The sequence below is a fragment of the Choristoneura fumiferana genome, chromosome 5 (assembly GCF_025370935.1).
Source record: "Choristoneura fumiferana chromosome 5, NRCan_CFum_1, whole genome shotgun sequence".
NCBI classification, from domain to species: domain Eukaryota; kingdom Metazoa; phylum Arthropoda; class Insecta; order Lepidoptera; family Tortricidae; genus Choristoneura; species Choristoneura fumiferana.
This window is the reverse complement of record NC_133476.1, coordinates 11,435,824-11,459,955: the sequence shown is the minus strand read 5'-3', so window position 1 is coordinate 11,459,955 and position 24,132 is coordinate 11,435,824. Positions and strand designations below refer to the sequence as shown.

Below are 24,132 nucleotides of genomic sequence, written 5' to 3'. Positions count from 1 at the left end.
TTAGGCTAGAAGTTCAATTTTTAGGTCAGGGCAAGGCGTAAAACTGCGTACAAAGCACAGGAGGTAATGAAGAAAGCTTCAGGTTGCGTGGTTTTGATTGGCATAGGTATGCAGGAAATATTACGATTTGAGACAATGCTTATTTTATCACCCCAGTTACGTAATGTAAAGTAAGATGGCAAGTGTTTTGACAATCAATCAATATATGCTGTCTGTAAATGACTAGCAGGTTAACTTTCTCTAAGCTAGGACATGTCAGAGCGCAGAACTATTTGGCGGGATACGTGTGAATTTTAAATACTGATTAATGATTATAAAAAAACAAGTTAACTGCGATATATTTGATGAGTAATGAAACACAAATAATTTATTTATAAAACATGAGAACTTAGATTAAAATTATCCTTGATAATTAAAAATATAAAAAAAAAACAAGATAATAAAAACTGTATTTCATGAAATAATTGGGTACAACAGTTTTTACTTAAATTTGTCTATATTCCTAGCTTCAATGGTGTTTATTGAAAGTGTCGTCAGTTTACGTTCGCTGAGGGATCCACAGTTTTGTACTTTGGCTTGCTGTGAGTAAAAGGTAGATACCGGTACTTGATCATGTGCTGAAAAGAAATAAATCATTATTCATGACTTACTAAGAAAAATATTGGGTTCCATTACGCAGTGAAAACTGAAAGTAAACCGATCATGTTGCTTAAAGATCAAAAGTACACTGACTTAATGTGCAGTAGGTACCTATATTTTGGGCTTTATCGTAATATATTCTAAAAGATCATAGATGGTCGCAAGGGTCCATTCATAAGTAAGATGCGTCACACAAGTTTATAATATTAGTATGGCAACGAAGTATTAATATATCCATACACACATACATAAAATCACGCCTCTTTCACAACGGGGTAGGCAGAGACTACGTCCTTCCACTTGCTCCGATACGATCCTGGCATATCTCTCGCTTCCTCTTCATTCATCAATCTTTTCATGCATACACGTCGGTTAAGAGTACTCCTGACCCGACTTTTCTTAGGAACGGGATGTTTCTTCACCGTATTAATATATGTATTATAAATAAGATGATCTTACCTTGATTTGCCTCTTCATAGTTATACAAAATAGAGTTATAAAATACATAACTAAAATAGGCCAGAATACTGGAACATTGAAAGCATCAATGAAAGTGCATATGAATCCGATTATTGTACTTTTGGTAACAGAAAGCCAGAATTTGAATTCCGGTAATCTTCTTATAAATGGTCTGAACTCTTCAGTGGATCTGGTTGGAAGGGCTGGGCCATTATCATCGTCTTCACCTGGAGTTTAATTGCTTATGTTAGTACATATTTAAAATGCATAAATATATCACTAACTATCATAGTCGTCAGAGAAAATCAGTGTTGAACAAAGACCACTCCCTAAGATCGCCACAATGAATCGCCATCTGCATCCACCAATTGCTCACAATATTGTCAGCTGTCGCAATATTTTCATATTGGCATCAACAATACTGTCAACAATATTGATAGAAAGCTGTAATTCTAGAATATGTGTAGCAACTATGCCGACAAAATTGTAAAACAAATTAAAAAAAAATTTTTTTTTGGGATACCTCCTGGGATACCTCCTACCCCATAGACGTAGTGGGGGTGATTTGTTTTTCTGGTCTAACCCCATAGGAGAGGTAATGTTGGATACTTATTTTAAAATCATTAGGGGGTTGTGAAGATGATTTTTCGATTCAATGATCTGTTTGCGAAATATTAAAATAAAAAAGTACAAACATTCATTAAAATTGAGCCCCCCTAAAAGTTATTCGTTTAAAAATTTTGGAAAAATTAATTATGCTAGTAATATATCAAATTTACAAGGAAAACTATAGCGGCTAATTTTGCTTGATAATTATTAGTAGTTTAAGAGTAAATAGCAGCCTAAGGTATAAAATATAAATATACTTGGTACAAAATACAAAAGATTTTTCCGTATCCTCTCTTGGGGGTGTTCGACACGCTCTTGGTCGTTTTTTTTTGTAAGTATACGTATACGATAAGTTGATATGATAACAAAACTATTCAAGATTATTTTGCAATAAATGTTAATGCAAAAATAATACATACCGAATATCATAACTCAATCTTATTGCAGGTGTATATTTTTCGAAAAAATCAGAAAAATCTAAATTTCTCGAAAATTATGAGATATTTGCCGATGTCATTTTCTATATTTGGTATATGACTTGCCTACCTATCTCCCCTTTAAGTTTGTCGTACTACTTACAGGACACCCTCTATGTCTATGTACTATTGTTATTTTCTGTGAAAAATGTATGTAACTGTAAATAAAATGTAAATGGTGAAAACCGCTTTAAAACCCATTGCATAGCTTAAAAAATGTAAGCGTATATATGTACATACATACAAACAGACAGAGATACGGCAAGAAGCAACTTTATATACCTAATAGAGCTCTATGGCGTGCATTGAGTAGACAGCAGGCGCTAGCTATCAACTGCCTACCCTGCAATCGACCCAGTGCAGACCAATTTAGAGCTAAAGATGGGCAAAACTATTAATTGCCAAAATTGGACTGCTGAAAATACAATTAATTACAAATATGAATCAAGCTTACCATCAAAATCCATGGCAGGATCAATTTTCGGTGTGAGGAATGCAATAAATAAATTTAAATGGTAGATACCAAGTGCGTAAGTCACGATGTACCATCCCTGTAAGTAATGATTTTAGAAGTTAATATGTAAAAAAGCCGTGGTGGCCCGAGTGGTTTGACCTATGGCCTCTCAAGCAGAGGATCGTGGGTTCAAACTAGAGATGGGCCGAATATGGGTTTCACCGAATACGAATATTCGGCATAATTGATTCCTTTACGTAAACAATACAAGTCTGAACTTCTTGTCGCAAAGCGCGCGGATGAAAGTCTAACCCTCCCGCCCGCTACCCTCGCTGTACCCGATGTTGGTCTTGCATCATCTAGTAAATAGTGAAACTCCAACACGTGCGTTTGTTTTGGTTATTAATACGGTATTTGACAACTCCTGACTTTGCCATATCTTAATATTATTATGAAAATATAGATATACAGATAGAGTTTAGCGAAGAGAAAATTAACATCGCTTGAAAATTGGATTTATAGTGTTTTTTTGAAAAATCTATATACCTGTTTTTTTTTTCAAACGCTTTTCTCTATGCAGCAAGTATGGCGGTACTGGCGTGAGACGTCACATGCCAGTATGTCTTTCTCTGTATAATCTTGAATTTCAAACCTTTATAACTTTGTTTTTTGTAAAGGTAGCTTAAAAATAATTTTTCCATTCGTTAACAGGCATTGTGTAGTTTTAATTTATAAAACATATACAAAATAGTCAAATACCGTATTATTTCAAGTCTCTTTTATATTGTATTCTAATCCAATTCATGACAAGCGTAAACAAAGACGCCATTAACTCGACCATAGACATTTAGCGATGTGAAAACCTAGAACCTATTGCAAAATAATTAATCTGTTCAGTAACTCAATTACTTATTAATTTAATAGATCAACGTATTTTTGTCTATTTTATTATTTACAATACTTGATTTAATTCCAAATGTTTATTCAATTCTAAAAGCAGTAACTATTTTTTAATTTTAAGGAAAATAAATAAAAATCGCTTATTCATCCGCGCATTAATCGATTTTCAAAAAGGTCAAATTTTCTACCATCTCTACTCTAGTCTATGCTACTTACTAATGATTATACACATGTTTCAATCAAGAAATAAAATCAGATTTTGACGAAGATTTTGCAAATTAAAAATAAATATTGGGATTATTAAATGAATTTTGGTGAGAAAAGTGATTAGACATCTAGTTAAAAGACACGAATTATAGATAAATGTGTTATTGATTTGATCCAGCGGGTGTGTATATAAGAATTTTGATGAAATCGGTGTTTACAATTTTAATATATTGGATAGGCATAACGTATCATGAGTTTCTTTTAACATAACATAAAGCCTCACTGTACCTCATAAAAATAACACATTTAACACCAACTCAGACATGGCTTAATACAGTAAAAAGTTTGAGTACCACTTTGCCGAACATTCGGTGATTTAGCCGAATCTTTGGTAAACCTGCCGATTTTTTTTTTCATTTTTTATTCGACTGTATATGACGAATGAAGAATATAAAGCGAATATTCGGCCCATTCCCAGTTCAAACTTGGTAAATTTTAACATTACGAGTCACATATGTTGATTCATATCTATCTACACCCCACTGTTGGGCAAGGGCCTTTTCTCAGAAGGCTCAGCTTGCAGTTCCCATGCATACCTTTAGCAGATTGGGAACTTAACATACCAAAAACCAAAACAAACATTTAAATTTGTAGTATATTACATATTATATTGTATAACTTTTTACTGTACATAAAACAGATGCAAATAACAATTAATACCAGAAAGAGTTGTACAAAGGCAAACTTATCCCTTATTTACAGTTACTTGTCATTTTAAATTTTAAGTATGTTTGTGAAAAATAAAATGCATACTTGGCAATTTACAATAAGAAATTTAAATATTTGTTTGGTGGCATAGTAAACAGTTGCGTTGCTCTGAGGATGAACTCTGGTTGAGTTTGAAATGCATCAGTGTTGTGTGGTGGTGGTGATAGTTGGGTTTGTGTGTTCTCACAGTTTGGGAGGTGGAGGAGCTGCGTGAACACACATTTGTTGCAAAGATATAGCTATTGTAAGGTCATGGATGAGCAAAGTAATTGTTTACAGTTGATTGACATGTGATCATGGCAGTTGTCAGAATTACACAAAATTAAAAACCAAAGTAAAGACTATTTAGCATAAAAATATTGTTTGTTTTATGTAACTCCAAATCAAATGTATGGTCGACGCCATAATTCGTGAGACTAAATTGACATTCATTTTTTTTTAAATTTATTTCATGACCGTGGATTCGAAGTCCTTCAGTCGGTTGACAATTAATTTTTTTTTAATTTTTTTCATGACCGTGGATTCGAAGTCCTTCAGTCGGTTGACAATTCATTGTGCTCAAGTGTTGCCACAGTCAGGGTAGTGCTGTTCGTGTCGATATAATAAAACATTACGGCATTGGCTTCTAGTGATATTTATTCATTATTTGCGGTGACAATATCAAATTAGTTTAATAATTTACTTTGCAATGTAAGATATCATTGTGAGAAGTGCAAATACGAACCAACGACAATTATTTTATTTATTGTTTTGATTGGCCTCACCTTAAATCCGTTTTAATTATTTTATATGCGCATGATATCATTGCCGTCCCCAAGTGCGCAGTGCGCTAACCGAAGTAATAGTTTCATCATTATCTTCAGAAGAGACGCCATTTTGTCACCGGTAATGTGTCGCGATTGGCAGGGGCAGGGGGACTATTACGAAATTCTAAAATCGAAGTTCGTATCGTACCGCCACTCTCACTGTCGTATTAAATAATATTAACGTCAGCAGGACGGCAAGATAAGAAGTTCGAATTTTATACACTTCGCTTTTCGCTTTTCACTTTTTTTTTTTAGGGCTAGGGGCGGTGCGGGGCATTTGTCGATTTTTCACTTTGAATCGTAATATAAAATAAATAAAAAATATCACGGGACAATTCACACCAATTGACCTAGTCCCAAAGTAAGCTTAGCAAAGCTTGTGTTATGGGTACTAAGCAACGGATAAATATAATTATATAGATAGATACATACTTAAATACATATTAAACACCCAAGACCCGAGAACAAACATTCGTATTTTTCATACAAATATCTGCCCCGACACGGGAATCGAACCCGGGACCTCAAGCTTCGTAGTCAGGTTCTCTAACAACTAGGCCATCTGGTCGTCTAAATGTAATGGATCTTAAGCCTATGAAACGATTCACGGATCGGATCGCATGCTCTTGAATCGATCTCAATTTATAAACCTAATAAATACTACTTATAAAAAATAATATCTACCAGTTTTTCTTCCCTTGTCCAAAGTACTTCCGAATTCCCACCCTAATACTTAAGAACCTTACAAAAACAAGTAGGTATTTAGTAGTTCATCTATTGTAAAGATCTCTTTTTTCTCCATGAAAGTGACAATTGCAACAACAATATTCCCGAAATTGTACAAAAAAATGCCACTTAGCACACCATTTAGTCGAATCGATACTGAATATCGATATCGGCTACATCACTATTTAATTTCGTCGAACCCTGGTAACCCTGTAACTGTCATTGACTTGTCAATTTAGTCTCACGAATTATGGCGTCGACTTTAATAGCTAATGGGCGGCTGACAGATGCAAATTAAGTCAAAATCGTGTCGAATGATATATATGGATATAATTTAATTTGCCATAATGACAAATCTAAGACATAATAGATAGAAACACTTAATAGTCTTGGAATTCTCAGGTGATAATTTAAAAGTACTTTCTCAATATACTAATGAGGGCTATCGTTTTTTGTCTCACTAGATGGCGCACTGTTGCGTGAGGTTTTTAAGTGTGGCTTTCAATTTTCAAAGTCGGTTATTATGGGCGTGAAAACAAAGTTTAGATTAAAATCATATTTAATACACCTTAAAACCGTACCATAAAAATATCGAGCATGCCACAGTGTTGCATAGTCCCCGTTTTGTTCGGAAAAAAGGGAGGAAAAAGGTTTCCAAAAGACAAAACTGTCTCAAAACAGACATTCATTGCCCCGTAACGCATAATTGCCATAATTAATTTCAGGTAATGCAAAATATTCACAAAATTATTCTAATTATAAATAAACCCGCGTAGCTCACCCAAAACCTATGAGATTTGACATTTCAGAAACCTCACGCTACACTAGCGCCTCTAGCGGCAAATTCATTCGCGATAGCCCTCATTATGTACGGGTATGATTTTATTGAGCACCTAACTAATAAATGCGTTTTCGGCAACCTAATAAATAATATTTGTTCCTAAAATAGTAGATCTTTCACCTAAATTGAATCACCAAATAATATTAAAACGGTTACCTAAATATTATTTAAAAATTACTCAGAAATAATATTGATCATCAAATAATTATATTGGATTCCAAAATAATAGATGTGTAACTAAAACTTAATCACCAAAAAATATAGAAATGGCTTCCTAAAAACTAATTATAATCACTGGAAAATAATATTGATCAACAAATAATTGAACTGAAATTTGATGATAATGATATACCATAAATGAAATAATAATAATATCTTCTCCGAAATCACACCAATTGACCCAGCCCAAAACTAAGCAAAGTTTGTTCTATGGGTTCTAAACAACGGGTAGACATATACATATACTAAAATACATACAAACATTCAAGACTCAAGTACCTACTACAAACATATTCATCATACAAGCATTAGCAAAAAATGTTCGGTTCTTGCACTTCGCCGGCCGCTGCCGCGGCCCGCTCGCGCACTGAGGGTCGCGGTTCTACTTAACACTTCTCCTCGCTTCCCTGGTCATCGTACCTAACCAGACCTGCCTTAGTAGAATAGGTAGAGCATCAAATTAAGGAACTGATCTATTTATTAGGTGACAGATCTATTATTTTGGTGATTGAATTTTTATGATCGAACTATAATTTAGGATACAGGTTTACATTAATCTGACAACTCATACTTAGAGACAGATTTGGTTAATTTGATGACTAATATATTTCTTAGGGATAGATATAATAATTACAGTATCGCAGTTTAGTGACAAATCTAAATTGAAGTGACAGAAAATATAGTTCCCATTATGTACTATGGAGGATAGAGGTATTATGTACTGATTTATGTATAAAGACTTATTAGTCTGCTTCCAGTAGTATCAAAGCTTTTTGAGAAACTTTTACTTCAGAGAATGCTCTCAATACTTGCTGAGAAATCCATAATACCTGATCACCAGTTTGGATTTCAAACAGAACATGGTGCAATGGAGTAAGTACACCAAGTGTACAAAAGTATCAGAAAATCGTTAGAAGGTAAAGAGTTCTGCATTTCTTGACATCAAACAGGCTTTTGATAAGGTGTGGCATAGACGTGGGGTGTGGGGGTGGTGTGGACTTTTATACAAAATTAAGGCTTCCTCACACATTGTTTGAGCTTTTGAAATCATATCTAATATATTTCAAGTAAAAGAAGGACATCCAAGTTGTACAACATCTTAGCAGGCGTACCACAGGAATCCATGCTCGGGCCCATGCTGTACACAATTTTTACAGTGGACTTGCCAGCGAGGCCAGGAATCACCACAGCGACATATGCAGATGATACAGCAGTTGTAGCAAGTCATAATAACCCATACACCGCCTCTAAAATGATACAGGACAATCTAAACAAGATACAGAGTTGGTTGAAGAAGTGGAGAGTGAATTTAAGTACAACTAAATCAGTACAGGTCACTTTCACATTGCAACAAGGGAACGAACTGCCCCACAAAGATACTGTAAAATATTAAGGCATGTATCTCGATCGGAAACTAAACTGGAGACGCCACATACAATCCAAAAGAGACCAAGTGAACCTAAAAATGAGAAACATGCAATGTATAATATATTGCAATAAATCAATAACATTCACTACTAACATGCATGATTTCTCATTAAGTGAAATGTAAAATTTCTTTTGAGTAATAAATTTCTTTAAACCAAAACTCTGTACTCAGCACAGACAGCACAGATAATAAATTACTAGTGTATAAGACCATCTTAAAGCCGATATGGACCTACGGTGTACAACTCTGGGGCTCTGCTGCCACCTCTAACATAAACATCCTACAGAGAATGCAAAACGCCATCCTAAAAAAGCATCTCAAATGCACCATGGTTTATCAAAATTTCAGAGGTTCACAAACAACTGAAAATGAACACAGTGAAGGAGGAAATAACCTCAGTTGCTAACTGCTACAAACAAAGACTAGAAAGGCATACAAATCGTCTTGCTACCAGGTTAGCCAAGCCAGCTCATAAAAAGTGTCTTAAAAGATCTGCTATAATGGATCTAGTAACCAGCACTGACAGCTGAAGCGTTGATGTTGAAAGAGAAGAGGCTCCCGATGGGGATCTTCCTCAACAAGCCAATCTCACTTCAACCCATCTGCTTATAGTCTAGGGACTGATTGCAAGATCAAGAATTAGAAAAAAAAAAAAAATTATGTATACATAACAAAAATTGCATTTATTTTTATACATAAATATTCCTCTAAATTTAATTGGTTTTATCCATCTTATGCTTTTGTGACCATATTGCATCTGTCATCCGCCCTTTGGCCATTGACTGTTAAGTAAGAACAGGTTTCTGGATACCAACTACATGTACTATACTCAAGATAAAAGATAATATTATGTATTACATTATATTCCTCATATCTTAACCTTGACTGGTCAGCCTGCTGTAGTTACCATAACTAAACAACATATGATATTAGCCTAAAATCACATGTAGTGGGCTCTTTACATAATTCAACTGTTTTTGTGTTATATCACAGAGCAAACAGATATTTTTATTACATACAACTAAATAATTAACTATAATGCACATTTACGTTGTAAAAATCATCACAGATGAATATCTCCTGTACACCATGAGACTTGACACTTATAGCAGTTGTAGGATGTAGCTGTAAGGCTTCCTTAAATTTCTTTAGATGCTAGAATAAATTGTTGCTTACTTGCTTGGCAAATATTCGTAGCATAAATACTGCTAGTAGAATAATAGTTCCAATCCATCTTCCTCTTGCATATGGTGTCCATCTATCTAATGTACCTTGATATATCTAAATAAAGATAAAACAATTTTATTGTTAGTTCACGTACATTTCAAACTATTTGACTTAATTAGTGTTTCACTACAAGTAGGTTAGTCAAATGTCATCAATAAATGTAGCAACATGGTACCAAGGAAAGGAATGTAGCGTCCCATAAATTCAAGTTACCTGAGACAAACGAGTCCATGCTTGAGAAATTACTCCTTTTCGCGATGTTTCAGACGTTAAATCATTTCCATCCATCATAACGACAATCTCACTTTTTTCGAATAAGACTACTGTTTTTATTAGGCTAGTTGAAATACATCACTGATACATTCGAGTTTTACTAAAACTTTGATTAATTAACATCTAAACTAAACAGTAAAGTACATTTAATAACATTAATCTATTTAATTTGCTGTACCTAGCCGAATAAATCTATCGGTCAGCAGGAAACTCGTCGGCACACAGATAAGAACATAGTGATGATGATGACATATATGACATGACATAAATGCGACAGATAAGAAAGCTGAATTTCTAAAACTGAAATTTAACCAATGATATCGCTTGATATTGTCGAAAAAGAAACAAACGCCAATGGGAAATGTTATTTACTAATGGTTACGTGGCCTTCTTTGTGCTCTATGGCAACTAACCTCCACTTTTTTATGCCGTCCGTCACCAGGCCGTCACTAAAAACAGTGCGCCAATAAGACCAATTTATTTCAATTCATTTATAGTCGGTATATAATAATTCACATGTATAGAATTGTTAATTATATCGATTGCCTTAATTGCCTTATAGCGCGTACACACCGGCCCAACGAATGGGATTCGTTGGTCCTGTCTGGACGGCTTAGCGAACACCAACGATTGTTCGTTGGCGTGTGCCGGCGATCCGAAGCGTGGCGGTAACATTGGCGCGTACAATACACACCGGCCCAACGAACGAAACCCATTCGTTGGCGGTCGTCAGGGCGTAATATACCATCTGGGGCCCTTGGAAAATTCTTTTGATGGGGCCCTATCAGTAAAAATCGTCACGTTGTACTTAGTTTAATTTTAAGTAAAATAAAATATGTACAATGTTATAAAAATATTTCTGAAGGGCCCGTGGCATTTTGCCAGCCCTGCCACCCTATAGTTACACCACTGACTGGCGCTCGTTGGGCCGGTGTGTACGCGCTATCAGGTATCTGATTTACCAACCTTGGCTTAAGCAAAAATCCTACAACCTGTTCCAGTTTCTTTACCGCCCTAGGTTCGTAATGTAAAGCGAACAAAGAATGACACACATCATTTTTTATAATGCGGGATTTACACTCTCGCCTCGCGCCTTGTCTCCGCGGCTCCCCGCAGCTTCCCGTTTACTCTCGTGGCGAGTTCAGTTGTCTTTGAGCTTACAACCTGCGCAGCACAATGTTCAAACTCGAATGAAGCGAGAGCACGAATGTAAACACCAAGGTCGCGTTCGTCGCGAGGTCCTTCCTTTGACTCGTGCCCAAAAACCGCTCCGGACGCGAGCGCTGCGAGGGGCGAGGCGAGGAGCGCGCGTCTGTTCACATTCTCACCTCGTACCTTCAGCCAAATAAGTGGTCTACCAATTTTTAAACAAGTTCCTATCAAATGAATATGTTACTAAAGTCCAACTTTCAAGTTGACAGACACGTCTATTGGCATTATTGTTTTATTATGACATGCAAACGATTTTCAACTTTAGTGGTATACCACACCACATATTAGGCTGATGGTACCTCGTACGCGAGTGTAAATGCGGCATAAACATTTTTTTTTATAAATAGTTATAAATGAGTCGTTATCCCTAAATATCTGAATTCTTATAAAACGACCACTTTATGTAGGTACATTAATAAACATAAAGTTGATAGGTCAGTTTACTAACTACATAAGTAAAATTCTCAATTTATTTAAATTACCCATCGCACAGTGCATTATTTACTCATGCTGACAACTATTAGGTATATATAACCGCACAGTATAAGTGGTATAACCTAGTGTTTTGACTTTGACCTGTTGCTCTCAAGCTAGGGCCGTGGGTTCGAGTCCGGGCTCGCACCTCTGAGACGAAACTTACATTAAATGTGAAATTAAAATTTGAAAATTTAACTACTATAAGCTTTTCTGTTAAGGAAAACATTGTGAGGAAATCTGTACCCGCACTGGTAGGGAACTAAAGCTCAATTCCTCTCAATGTGAGAAGCTTATGCTAAGCGGTATACTTAGGGGCTGTTTCACCATCCATTGATTAGTGTTAACGGGCGGTTAGGTGTGATGCCGTCTCTATTTGTTTTGTTCGAATAGACGGAGGCGGCATCACATTTAACCGTCGGTTAACGCTAATCAATGGATGGTGAAACAGCCCCTTAAGGTATATAAGGCCGGGGATGAGATGAGACGTAGTTGGCTTCAATCTAACTAATAGCCTACCTGCGCCGTCAATGTTCCGTTAATAAATAACTAATACGCCTCTCACCGGTGTATATACAGGTATTAAATTACTTTTTAGTCTAAAACCTAGACCTAGACAGTCGTGAGTAGGTAGCATAACCATGATAGAAAAATATTCAGTTTTGATATAATACGAGGAGGATCGCGAAAGGCAAAGGCAAATGTCACTTATTGTTTAAGAAATTTAATGAAATAATTGTTCTAATTACATTTTATACACTGTAGTATGGTACACTTTATTAAGATAATTTGCTCCTAGTAATTAAGTTCTAATAATACTATATAATAAAAAAGATAAAATTAGAATAATTATTATGCTTTATTTTCTATTACTTCTATTATTGCAGGTTTTTATTTACAAATTGTATTGAATATTATACAATAGACATTTGATTTGTAGTATCTTATAAATAACATCACCCTTTTAATTCAAAAAAAATTTTGGTCCAGCTAAATTCTATACAAAATCAAATTTCTAGTGAACAAATTGTCGGATATTGCTATCATTTTATTAATGTTATTATTCTGAAAAATTTACAATGTATTACATACATTATTAGCTTGTAATGTTACTAAGTACTATTGGGCTTCAACAAATAGTAATAAATGTGACGCAAGATACCAGTAGAGTATTTATTATACGTACCGATTCGTTTTGCTCAGTAGGTATGTACTGTCGCCATACTTCGGAGCGGCCAAGGTGGTCAAAAATATCGATACATGAACTCTAATACCTTAATAATAGAGTGCTTGTGCGGATATTTTTGACCACCTTGGCCGCTCCGAAATATCTGATGGCGACTGTCCTGTCTGAATGTTCTGATTTTATACAATAGTATCATTTTTCATTTTTATGGTGCGCATGAAGGTTATTTCACAGTGGCTGGTACTGACTATAATAATAATTATCGAACGTAGAACTCAAGTTGGTGTCGTTACTAACTTGCGCTTTTATAATTTACTTTCATAATCTACAGCAAAACAGTCTTCAACACGAAAGTTGCTGTGGACGTGCATGGTACATTAGAAGCGGCTTTATAAAATGACAACATTTTGGCCTCTTATTGTACCCTGACCCTGACGGCAGAACCGTGTCGCTCCAGAGCAAATTATAAAAGCGCCATATTGAAGTTTCAATATATCCTTATACGAGTTAATATAAAAGGTACCCGCTGAAATAAATAAAGTAGCGTACTATAGTTGAAATTATGGAAGCACATTAATAAAGTTTGACATTACTCTTATTCTTTTAGGTATTTAAAAAAAGGCAAACAAATCCCACCATAAAGCTGTTTGAAATTTACAGGAAATTTATTTACTTTTTGTTGCTACCCGACAGAGTAATACTTTAAGGTAGACATTCACAAAAAGAAAGAAGAAAACATTTTTAATTTCATTTAATTTAAAACAAATAACGGACGAATTAAGAATTTCCTCCTATTCATGGACTGTTTCAAACAATAGAAAAATATAAAAGACAAATTTAGAATAATGAGTTATAATATAATATAAAGTTTACCAATCTAGATTATATTTTGCAGTTACAATTTACAATAATAAATTATAAATGCCGACTGCATTAGGAACTTACATCATTGTGGTATTTTTTTCAACATTCGGACTCCCGTAAATAATAACAGCTATAGCAGAAACAATTAACGCAACTAACAGTTTTTTGGGCCCTTTCATTTATTTTGTGGTTCTGATACGTCACGGATTACCGCCCTATATTTCCTGCTAATATGCACTTAAGAGGATTTTTGCCGTTACGCTTACTGTGGCCTCATTCAAAGCATGTTGACAAGCCGATATAACTATATAAAATTCGCTACCAAAGTGTCTTGCAGACTACTAGTGAGTAATAGGTTTTTAACTAGATAGATATATTACATTTGTAATACCTACTATAGATAGATAAATACAAAGTAGTTAAGAAATCAGAAAGCGTACAAATTATTACTTGTTTAAGGCTTTGTCGATTATGTTTCTTATCATAATCACTACGACAATATCGAATGCCGCGTAGAAAAGCACGCGCCGTTCTAATAACTGAATATTAAGTTAAAATACTACATAAATGCCTGACATTTGTGCGGCGATTATGTCTGGACTTCAGTCCTTGAAATGACGCAGACAACCGCCTGATAAAAATGGAATGAAAAATGGCCACGACCGCTCTATTAACACTATTTTTACAAGAGGGTTTTTTTTAAATTTCCTGATACGAAAACGATAGCTCTGGTATTGATAGTTTTTCTGCATATTTTCTTGCTACCAAAACAAAAGATCGTCTCCCAAAGCAAGCTACAGAAATGTATATGGCTTGTAAGAAAGTTATAATAACAACAAAATTGTACATACAAAAAAGGTTTATTTCCAATTTATGTTCTATATCTATATTATAGGTGTGTTGCTTTCTTACATCTCAATCAACATTAACTACTCTTCGTCCATGTACAGTATAGTTTTTCCCTTATAAAGCAAATTAGGTACTAGTAGACTGCCTAGGTTAGCATGATTCACAGTCTAACTATATACCCGTAATAAATGCTACCAAAGTGGCCACAATGGAAGATCTACATTTGCAATGAAACATAAACATTTATTTACAAAATTTAACATCTCTTCAGCACAAATCAAATCATAAAAAATATTTAGTAATTTCTCACAAAAATAAAAAGCTAGCTCTAATTTACTTCCAGTTCAACAATGATGTTGCATCCCCCGATAAAAAAAAATTACTGTCAAACACTTTAATTTCCAAATGTCTTTCTGAAATAAAACTATTCCAAGTAGTAACTCTATAATAGAGGTATGATAATATAAGTGGTTATAAAAAAAACCACTACACAATGGAAATAAACTAACACAATGTTAAATTTCAAGTTCCATTGTGACCCCCTACAAGAGGACTGATAGTTTATCTAACATCGATATGCACAAATTTCATCATTTATTTTACTGCTGAAAAACTTTGCATTTGGTTGTTGCTATTAGAGGCCACCCATGAACTGAAGACATCCCTGAAAACAAGACAAGTCTTATGTAAAACCCTGCACTTTACACACCACACAATTTAACAATTATTTTTATGTTGCATGAGCTGTTATCTTGATATTTCTTGAAATGCTTTTGATTTTGAAAAGAAGGTTAAATAAAACAGGTTTTACAAAACAATACCTTACAAGCAAAAGTTTTTTTTTATTGTGTTATTTTGACGGTATTGCTTAGCGGGAGATTTTCATAATAGAAAAAATAAATAACTAAGCATTTGTATTATTACCTGCAATGGCTGACAACACATTCATTAGAGCAATATTCATCTTCCCATTCACTATTGGCTATGGCAGGGTTGGTACAACCCTGACGGATGCACGATGGCGTGCTTCTGTTTTCACTTTGCTGCGGACAATTGATCAAATATTTCAAATGCCTACGACGAAATTAACAACTTCACATGAGCTGTTAACTAAAGAGGTATATTGGGCAGTAAAAAACTAAACAATTTGAATACAAATTAAATTAAAACTATTCTAAATAATTTATTTATTTTGATTGCTCCTAAACATAATACGTAAGGTGAGGTGGGTGAGACACAGAAGACAAAATATCACACTCTTGTTAATTAGCTTTCAGAAATTACCCCTTTAAAGCCGTAAGGTAAAATTGACGAATTACCTCTGGGGAATGCTGAGGCATGCCAGAACTTCCATTGCTGTTTGGTGAATGTTGTTCGGTTTTCAGTGCTTGGTTCTGAGGCTGTTGTTGTGGTTGAGTTGTTTGCTGTTGCTGCAGTTGCTGAATTTGTTGTTGTTGCTGCTGCTGCTGCTGCTGTTGTTGTTGTTGTTGTAATTGTTGTTGTTGTATTTGCTGCTGCTGCTGTTGTATTTGTTGTTGCTGCTGCTGCTGTATTTGTTGTTGTTGTTGTTGTTGTTGCTGCTGCTGTTGTTGCTGTTGTTGCTGCTGTTGCTGTTGTTGCTGGTACTGCATTTGTTGATGTGATTGTTGCATTTGCTGGAAATGTAAACAAGATATAGGGTTTAAACTTTTTTTAATAAATGTTGCAGATAAAAATGGCCGTGTTGCAAGGGTTTGGTACATACCATAAGGGGATTTTTTAATTATCATGTTAATTGAAAATCATTGACTTTTTATAGATTTTCTACATAAAAAAACTATGCATTTGTTTTGGCAATAACACTTGTTGAAATGGTAAATTTTCATGTATCATTTAAAAACCATTTATTTTTAAATTACTTAAGATACGGAACCCTGAAAATGAATTAAAGCAGTCAGACTGCTCCTAATTTTTTCTTTCATGTAGTTTTGCTTGTAATACAATCACTTGTTATTTTTTTATACTAAGATAATAAAGAGGTTTAAGTACATGTTTAATTACCTATATGTGGAGGGCTGGAGCTACAGAACTAATTTACATAAAATACTAACATTGCAAGTTAAATAAAAGCTTGTTATAATTTATATTAATAATGAAAAAAAATTAAATACATATTTATTCAATAATTTGTTTCCAAATTTAGATTTTTTTTCATTCATAGAAAGTTTATACTATACCAGGCTAACAACTTCTTTTCCTGATACAGTGCAAAATTACTGATGAGATGATATTGGAGGACAAAGCTAGGTTCAAATAGTCTTAGAAGTAAACACCAAGATTACAAAATACAATAGAAACAGTAGTCACCTGTTGAGAGTGGTGGTATTGCATGGCAGCATGTACTTGGCCCATTGGTGGTGACTGGGACTGCACTTGTCTGTACCCTGGAGGAGACAAGCCAGATGATGGAGTGTAGTGGGCTGGAGTTTGTGTAGGCGGGTAGCTCCGTGGCGATTGATTGACACTAGGCTGGCAACCTTGAGGTGGGGTTGTCGCATTGCCTTGGTAACTTTGAGGATTTTGCCCCGGCACACCCTGATAGAAAAAAAATAGATAAGCAGATGTGTTTGAATTATAATTAATTGAAATTGATTGATTAATTATAATTAATTGATTAATTATAATTAATTAATCAATCAATCTCTCTTAAGTAAAATTACCTGTATAATACTATTAAAATCAGTTTAATGCAGAAGTCCCCAAATTGTGCATTGAGATACACATTTTTAATTTTATGGTTAAAGAACTTTATTTCTCAAAAATATTTACCTTTCACTTACTGAGAAAATGCTTAAACATACAGTATCAGCGAGCACCGAAAAATACACCATTTTTTTATTTAAAAATGCCTATTCTCTTTTATAAAGGGTATTACAATTACAACCTACAAAGGGAGTTGCAGCATGGAAATGTTTGGGAACCCCAGGGCCCAATTGCATAACAAATAACAAGCAAATAGTATTAGTGAATTTCAATACAAAATCGCTAATACTATTAGCTTGTAATTTATTATGCCTTGGTTAAATGTAAATGTTGTAACTACACAAACAGAACAAATATTTAATATTTTTGTGACTAATTCTTACCTGGTAGGTAGCAGGATTGTGCGCCATGCTCCCTTGGTAATTCTGTGTTGTTTGCTGAGGGTTTTGTGGGTAGCCTTGAGTAGGCTGTGCAGGGTAGGCTGCTTGAGGCTGACCACCGGGATAGTTCTGAGGCGTGTATCCTTGTGGCGCGGGGTTGGGTACATATCCTTGAGGCGAATGGCCATTCCCATATGCCTGTCCCTGAACCCCTTGATAGTAGTTCCCATAGTTGGAGTTAGTATTGTTGCCGTGATTGTACATGGCAGGAGTTTCTTGTTCACCTCCCTAAAAATTCCAGACATTTAAAAAAAAATTAATTGAAGAAGTTTTTATACTTACAAGATAATAAATACAATGTAATTTTAAGATTATTATGATGTGGCCCTAGCCCATGGACAAAAATTAAAACTATTTGTTCATATTCACACTATTTCAGTTAGATTTTTGTAATTTTTATTTTTCTAATAATAATAAAAAGCGTTTTTGTGAAGTAGCATGTTCAGTATTTGTTCATATAACCTGTTTATGCTCCTACTTAGGTACTAAAGTCAGCGCACTATTCTTGTGTAAAATAATAAATTACACCTGTTCTTTAAAATCGGCATTAGAACTAAAAACTTACTAAAAAAGAAAAATTGTAACCTTTCAATTTTTTCACTCGCGCCGCTTCTGTTTTTAACACCAATACTTTAATAAATCGTTGCTTTTAATGTCACAATCCAACAAAAAATACTTCGTAATAATGATTAACAACCACAAACACTGAATTTCAAACGAATTGAGCTTTAAAATGTTATAATTCTGTGAATATTTACGAACGAAACAAAAGCTCACCACACTTCCCCTCTTGAAAGCTTTAACTTTTTAAATGTTCAATTCAAGGCTAGTACTGCGTCATATTTGGATTCTAGCGAAGTTGCCAGGCGAGCAAACATTGATCGGTACGCCAAGGCGGCGGCACTGTGCGAAAGAGAACAACATATTCTACTTCACCCTCGTCCGTGTGCCTCGGTTAGTTCCGTAATTTCCGAGCGAGACGACGAAAGTTTAACATGAGAGTGACGAGGGTCAACCAAACTTGTTTCCGTATCGCGGAACATGTTGCATTTAATTTCATCTCAAGTAGAATGATTTCGTGATTATATTGCTTTTGTTGTGTAAAATTGTTACTATGGCGCATAGTACATACATATATACGTAGTACATACTCGCTCAATGCAATGACGTTGGTATATTTCAGATTGTGAACATTTTTTATGTATTTTTTTTATTGGAAAGGTTTATTTTATAAAACTGGAAACACTGAATACCACAACTTCAACATAATGCTAACAAAAACGCCTGTCTTACTATATTTTACTTATATCATTGCATTGTAATACAAAATAGACTATTAGACTGATAAATTTCAATCAGGAATGTAAATGACATTGTTTTGTTTACATTTATTTAACTACCTAAACCTTTCAAGTATAACTACTTTACAATACTGGAAGCATGCTGTGGTTGCGCGATTGATGTATCCAGCCATACCTAAATACTGTTTTTTTAAAGTTTAAGTTAAATCTGTGTATTAGTCTTACCTTAGATACTAAGCTTGCTCTGTATGCGGCAAGTGCTTTCAAGTATTCCTTCTTGGCTACCTCAGTTTTCTGTTTGTATACCTATGATACAAAACGGGAAAATTAAAATTTTAGTATTACAATCAAGACAGACCTTCCTTCTGAAAATTAAATATCTGCAGAAGCTCATTTTACATGCCTGGTTAGATTAATTACTTACACTTTTATGTTCAGAGTCCAGCCCATCCCACATAGAAGCAACTATTTTGGAGACTTCTCCAAAGCTTGCATTAGGATTTTGTCCTTTTATTGCAGCTTGGGTGTCTCGGAAGAACAATGCATATGCTGATACAGGCCTGAAAATATTTTTGAAGTTAACTTTGTAATTTGATTCCCTAATTAAAAAGATGGAATATGAATTTAAATGAATTCATGTAAGATTTAACTTACTTTTGTGGTTCATTGGGGTCTCGTTTTTTCTTTTTTTTCTGAACTTTAGGTTTCTTTTGCATCTGTCCTCGGTTGATTCCATTGTCAATAGGTTCTGGTGATGACCTCTTCACACCCATATTACTGGCACTAATCTGTGGATAGAACTAAATTTAAAATGGCAAATTATACAAGTATCATCCAATAAAAATATAGTTCATTGGCAATGAGTGTATAATGGACAGTCAACATATTCCTAGAAATATGTATGTAAGATAAATCTGCCTATACCTGATGAAGCGTAGTTTGTTGCTGCCGGCTCGCTGAGCAATAATGGATAGGCAGAAGGCTTTCCGCATCACCAGGCAACTACCAACAAACAACCAATCCATTAGAATTTTCTATGTTCTACTATTTGCATCTCAATTTTATTATTTCTAGAATGAATTATGTAATTGGTATGCCAATGAACTATATTGAAATAAAACACATGGGACACATACGCATGAACAATTAGTGAAAAAATTATAGGGATATAAGGTGGGTAATTGGGTTAATGAACATGATTTGTTTGGTCTCTTGCTAGCCAAAATAGATACGCTATGCACAATTAGCATTGGAGCAAAATCTTGTATATTTGAATCTGAATACACTAAGTAACATTCTATCTATCTATATATATATGTCGGCGGCCGATCGTAAAATCCGCCAGAGCAAGCGAAGCGAGCGTGCCGCGGCAACGGTCTTATGATATGCCTAGGAATTTCATGATCTACCTAAACGTCACTAGGCAAATCGTTAAACGGTGAGTTTTGAACAATATAGCAGATCTCCCTTAGCCAATTCATCATTCTAGCGGATTTTACGATCAGCCGCCGACAATCGGGATCTGATGAGTGGATCCTAGGGAAATTGGGAAAACTGTTCATGGGTACCTTGGGTATATTTAGTAGTAACTCATGCAAACTTTGCTCTTAGAAACCACCATTCGGTAAAGTAAAATTTATGAAATGTCCAACTGAGAATATGAAATAATGAAATAACTATGAAAATCAATAAGATTTGTATAGGCAAAGTACTAGTCCAGTTTATAGAGAAGATACCACTTATGATGATTGTAATTACCACTTAATTAAAGTCATTTTGACATAGTAATTATTCTATACACTAACAATCCATAAATAAATGTCAGATTGAGTAGCTAAGGATTGGACAAAATTTGGGTAAAGGAATTCTGTTTATATAATACATACATCAATGGTATTTTCCCTAAGCTATGTCCGATTATGTCAACAAGTTATGAATTACTTGTGAATGGTGAGAAGGCACACTATCATCAGAATCATCACTTGTGGTCCCAGGAGGAGAGGCCCTCTGTGGTGAACTGTAGACTGGGGCAGAATTCTGCGTAGGGGTGTTGGGGGTTGGGGGGCCATTCATCACTTGGGATGGCTGCATCATTAGTAGCCGTTGCTGACCTCCTGGTTGCTGCTGAATCACGTAGTTACCAGCTGGCGCTCCAGCACCACTGAAAACAAAAATAATGTAAGCAATGTGTTTATAATGTGAAACAACCTTTTAATTTGAGCAGTATCAGTATCAAGAATGACGAAAGTAGTAGAGCTAGCAGGAAATAAACATTTACCTGTGTGATGTAACTGGTGTGTGTGGTTCTTGCAAGTACAGGGGTTGTTGATACGACGGGGCCCCGCCCGGCGGCGCCAGGCCGTCTTGTGCCGGGTTCATCATACCGACCTACGAATAACACTAGTGATGTAACAATAACAGCTAAAACTTATTTGATATAATTGCTCCTATCAATTACCAAGTTCGAAAAACTTAACATAAAGTAGTACTTAATAAATAAGAAAAAAGTAAATGAAACTCTTTTATTCCAATAAGAACTAAGTTTTAAATTGGAAGCTGAAACAGTCTACAATGATATTTTTCACGAATAGGAAAAAATACTTCATTAAATAATGCAAAGAACAAGGGTTTTCTTTGATAATATAAACGAAAGAATAGAAACAGAATAGAAGTCAAAACGTAGGTGCTGAATGACAATGAATGACAATCACATCACAGATCATAAAAAAACACACGCCATCTGATTAAAGCTGTTCGGGGCAAGTATTTGAACATCAACGTGTAATATAATAATTCACAGAATGAAAAACGTAGCATTATTGAAAAAAAATGCATACTTATGTAAAAAAAAACCAGTTTGAGAGATAGATCATGTACAGTCGCCATCAGCACCAATGTCTGACACAACAAGCGTGCATAAATATCTGATATGACTCTATTTATAGGGCCGGAAGGACGTGTCAGATATTTTTGCGCGCTCCGCTGTGGCAAATATTAATGCTGGTGACTGTACCTATTATTCTATCACTTCCATATCATATCACTTTACGAGTGTACTCTACTTTATTCATTTTTGTTAGTGAATTATTTTTTCGTAGTTTCAGTAAACTACGAAGATGCTACGACCGAAAATATCTATACCTAGCCACGAAGTTCGAAAACAAACTACTATATAAGCCTATTCTTAATATTGGAATCTAATTTGTCAGTTACGTTTATTTACCTGAGGCACTGCATGATGCATTTGAGTGTATTGTATATGGCCTGGTTGACCGCCGTTCGCATGCTGCCCGTGTATGGAAGGGATATCGAACTCTTCGTCGCCGAAAGAAGGTGTGTGAAAGGTCTGAAACAAATAAGAAATATTTTAATTACCTATATATATTGAAGCGAAAATACAGAATACAGCGTTTCCAAAGATCTTGAAGTCGGTTAATGCGTAGTTCTTCTATTCAACACTTGGCGGCGTTGCTTTGCACGTAGACAGGTTCAGGTTAACTACCATTCAATACTAGATGTCGCTAACATCCAAACGATACTAAAATACTGTTACAGAAAAAATCGGTTTAATTGTTTTATAATTATGTTTGTATGAAATACTTAAAAAATATGTAGTTTAGTAGCCCTAGTTCAAAATAGTTATTATTGCCATCATTGAGATAGAGCAAAAATGATGGAAACACTTTCCTAGTATGAGTACTTTCTTGGGAACATCTAAATATTTCGGATTTAGCTTGTTCCGGTTTACAAAATTGCACATTTCAAATTACCTACTTAAAATACGAAAATTATGAATACCAATGTCAACATAAAAAAAAATTGTTTGTTTTCCGACATTCATAGCTCCGCAGAAACAAAATCTGAAATTTCAGTGGCAGCAGAAATTTAACATTTACAGGAATAAAACTTCTGTTTTAATAGTCGATGTAAGTACATCTTAAAAATTTGGGTGTTGCTATAATTAAAACTGCGACCTTAAGAGAAACGACCTGTTAGAAATAATTCTTATCCTGATAGTGGTTAGATTAGTCTGTTGCTGCGTGCGTCCCCAACAAAAAGAAAATAGATTGGTCCCAATGTGTTGATATATATTTGTTAGATTGCTTTATAAGCTCGAAGGTCACACCGCATTGGATACAATAAATGTTTAGGCCATGCGACTGTGCCAAGGGGCTCCACATGGGCTCCACGGATCGTTATAGAGAAGTTATTAAAATCCCAGTAATATCATAAATGTGAAAGTTTGTTAGTCTGTTTGTTTGTTTGTTACTTCATCACGTCTAAATCGCTGAATCTATTTAGATGAAATTCGGCAGAATTCGGTTATCGCTATCCCGCGCGAACTAGGTATGTATGTAGGTAATTTTTCGGGATAAAACTGTTCTCTGTCCATCCCCGGGATTTAAACTACTATCTATCTGTATCCTCCTGAGTCCTTGCGTACTTTATAAAGGACCAATGAACACTAAGAATAACGCCCGAATGTACTTTATAAAGTACATATTGTTCATTGAATAAAGAATTCTAATAACTTTGAAATAATATCCAAAATAACAAAGCAGGTCAACCACGTCTAGGTCTTAAGCACTAAGTTTGTTAAAAAATGTCAGGACTCAGAAGGGTATACAGAATTTCATCTCAATCGGTTCTGCGGTTTAGACGTGATGAAGTAGAAGTACCTAACAATCAAAAAACAAACAGACTTACAAACTTTCGCATTTATAATATTAGTGGGGATGGGATGCGGCAAATACTACTATTTGACCAAATTGTCGGTGTGGTTATTATGTACAGTAGGTACACCTACCTAAGTATGCCAAAGTATAACTTGTAGTCAGTAGGTACCTACAGTCAAGGAATTTAATTCATGAGCCACCATGGAACCTTTTCAAAGGAAAAGTCATTACGACTTTCCTTGATAGTTAATGCAATCACTATGACGTTTACTGTGAAATGGTTCCATGGTGGCCAATGAATTAAACTCCTTGACCGTACTAAGAATATCAAGCCAAATCGCGGAAAGACAGTCAA

General features: G+C 34.9%; 2 protein-coding genes across 5 annotated transcripts in view; both read right to left on the bottom strand.

Annotated features, from left to right (window-relative positions):
* Nucleotides 1-428: 428 nt before the first annotated feature.
* Nucleotides 429-10,284, bottom strand: LOC141428111 (protein RER1-like). Its single transcript, XM_074087873.1, has 5 exons — nt 9,974-10,284; nt 9,710-9,814; nt 2,638-2,734; nt 1,099-1,325; nt 429-617 (listed from the first exon to the last, which is right to left on the bottom strand). The coding sequence occupies exons 1-5, from the start codon at nt 10,049-10,051 to the stop codon at nt 534-536; spliced, it is 591 nt and encodes a 196-aa protein (XP_073943974.1). The 5' UTR covers nt 10,052-10,284; the 3' UTR covers nt 429-533.
* A 4,326-nt stretch (nt 10,285-14,610) lies between these two features.
* Nucleotides 14,611-24,132, bottom strand: part of LOC141428110 (uncharacterized) — a 47,117-nt gene continuing 37,595 nt past the window's right edge. For 2 of the 4 annotated variants that reach the window (XM_074087869.1, XM_074087870.1), the window contains 12 exons: nt 22,325-22,447; nt 21,380-21,489; nt 21,043-21,262; nt 20,026-20,103; nt 19,756-19,889; nt 19,526-19,661; nt 19,327-19,407; nt 17,744-18,028; nt 16,965-17,192; nt 15,938-16,273; nt 15,543-15,661; nt 14,611-15,282 (listed from right to left, as the gene is read on the bottom strand). In XM_074087869.1, coding sequence (XP_073943970.1) covers nt 15,213-15,282; nt 15,543-15,661; nt 15,938-16,273; nt 16,965-17,192; nt 17,744-18,028; nt 19,327-19,407; nt 19,526-19,661; nt 19,756-19,889; nt 20,026-20,103; nt 21,043-21,262; nt 21,380-21,489; nt 22,325-22,447 — 1,920 coding nt within the window. In that variant the 3' untranslated portion in view covers nt 14,611-15,212. Of the gene's footprint in view, nt 15,283-15,542; nt 15,662-15,937; nt 16,274-16,964; nt 17,193-17,743; nt 18,029-19,326; nt 19,408-19,525; nt 19,662-19,755; nt 19,890-20,025; nt 20,104-21,042; nt 21,263-21,379; nt 21,490-21,559; nt 21,750-22,324; nt 22,448-24,132 lie in introns of those variants that run through there. The other 2 variants (XM_074087872.1, XM_074087871.1) reach the window with 2 other exon arrangements.

Bases quoted from the DNA above. Each gene is read 5' to 3' on its own strand.
- LOC141428111 (XM_074087873.1), bottom strand. From the start codon at position 10,051: ATGATGGATGGAAATGATTTAACGTCTGAAACATCGCGAAAAGGAGTA. The intron at 2,735-9,709 runs GTAAGCAACAAT...CATTACTTACAG, and splicing joins TACGAATATTTGCCAAGCAA to GGATGGTACATCGTGACTTA. The intron at 618-1,098 runs GTAAGATCATCT...ATTTCTTTTCAG, and splicing joins CTATGAAGAGGCAAATCAAG to CACATGATCAAGTACCGGTA.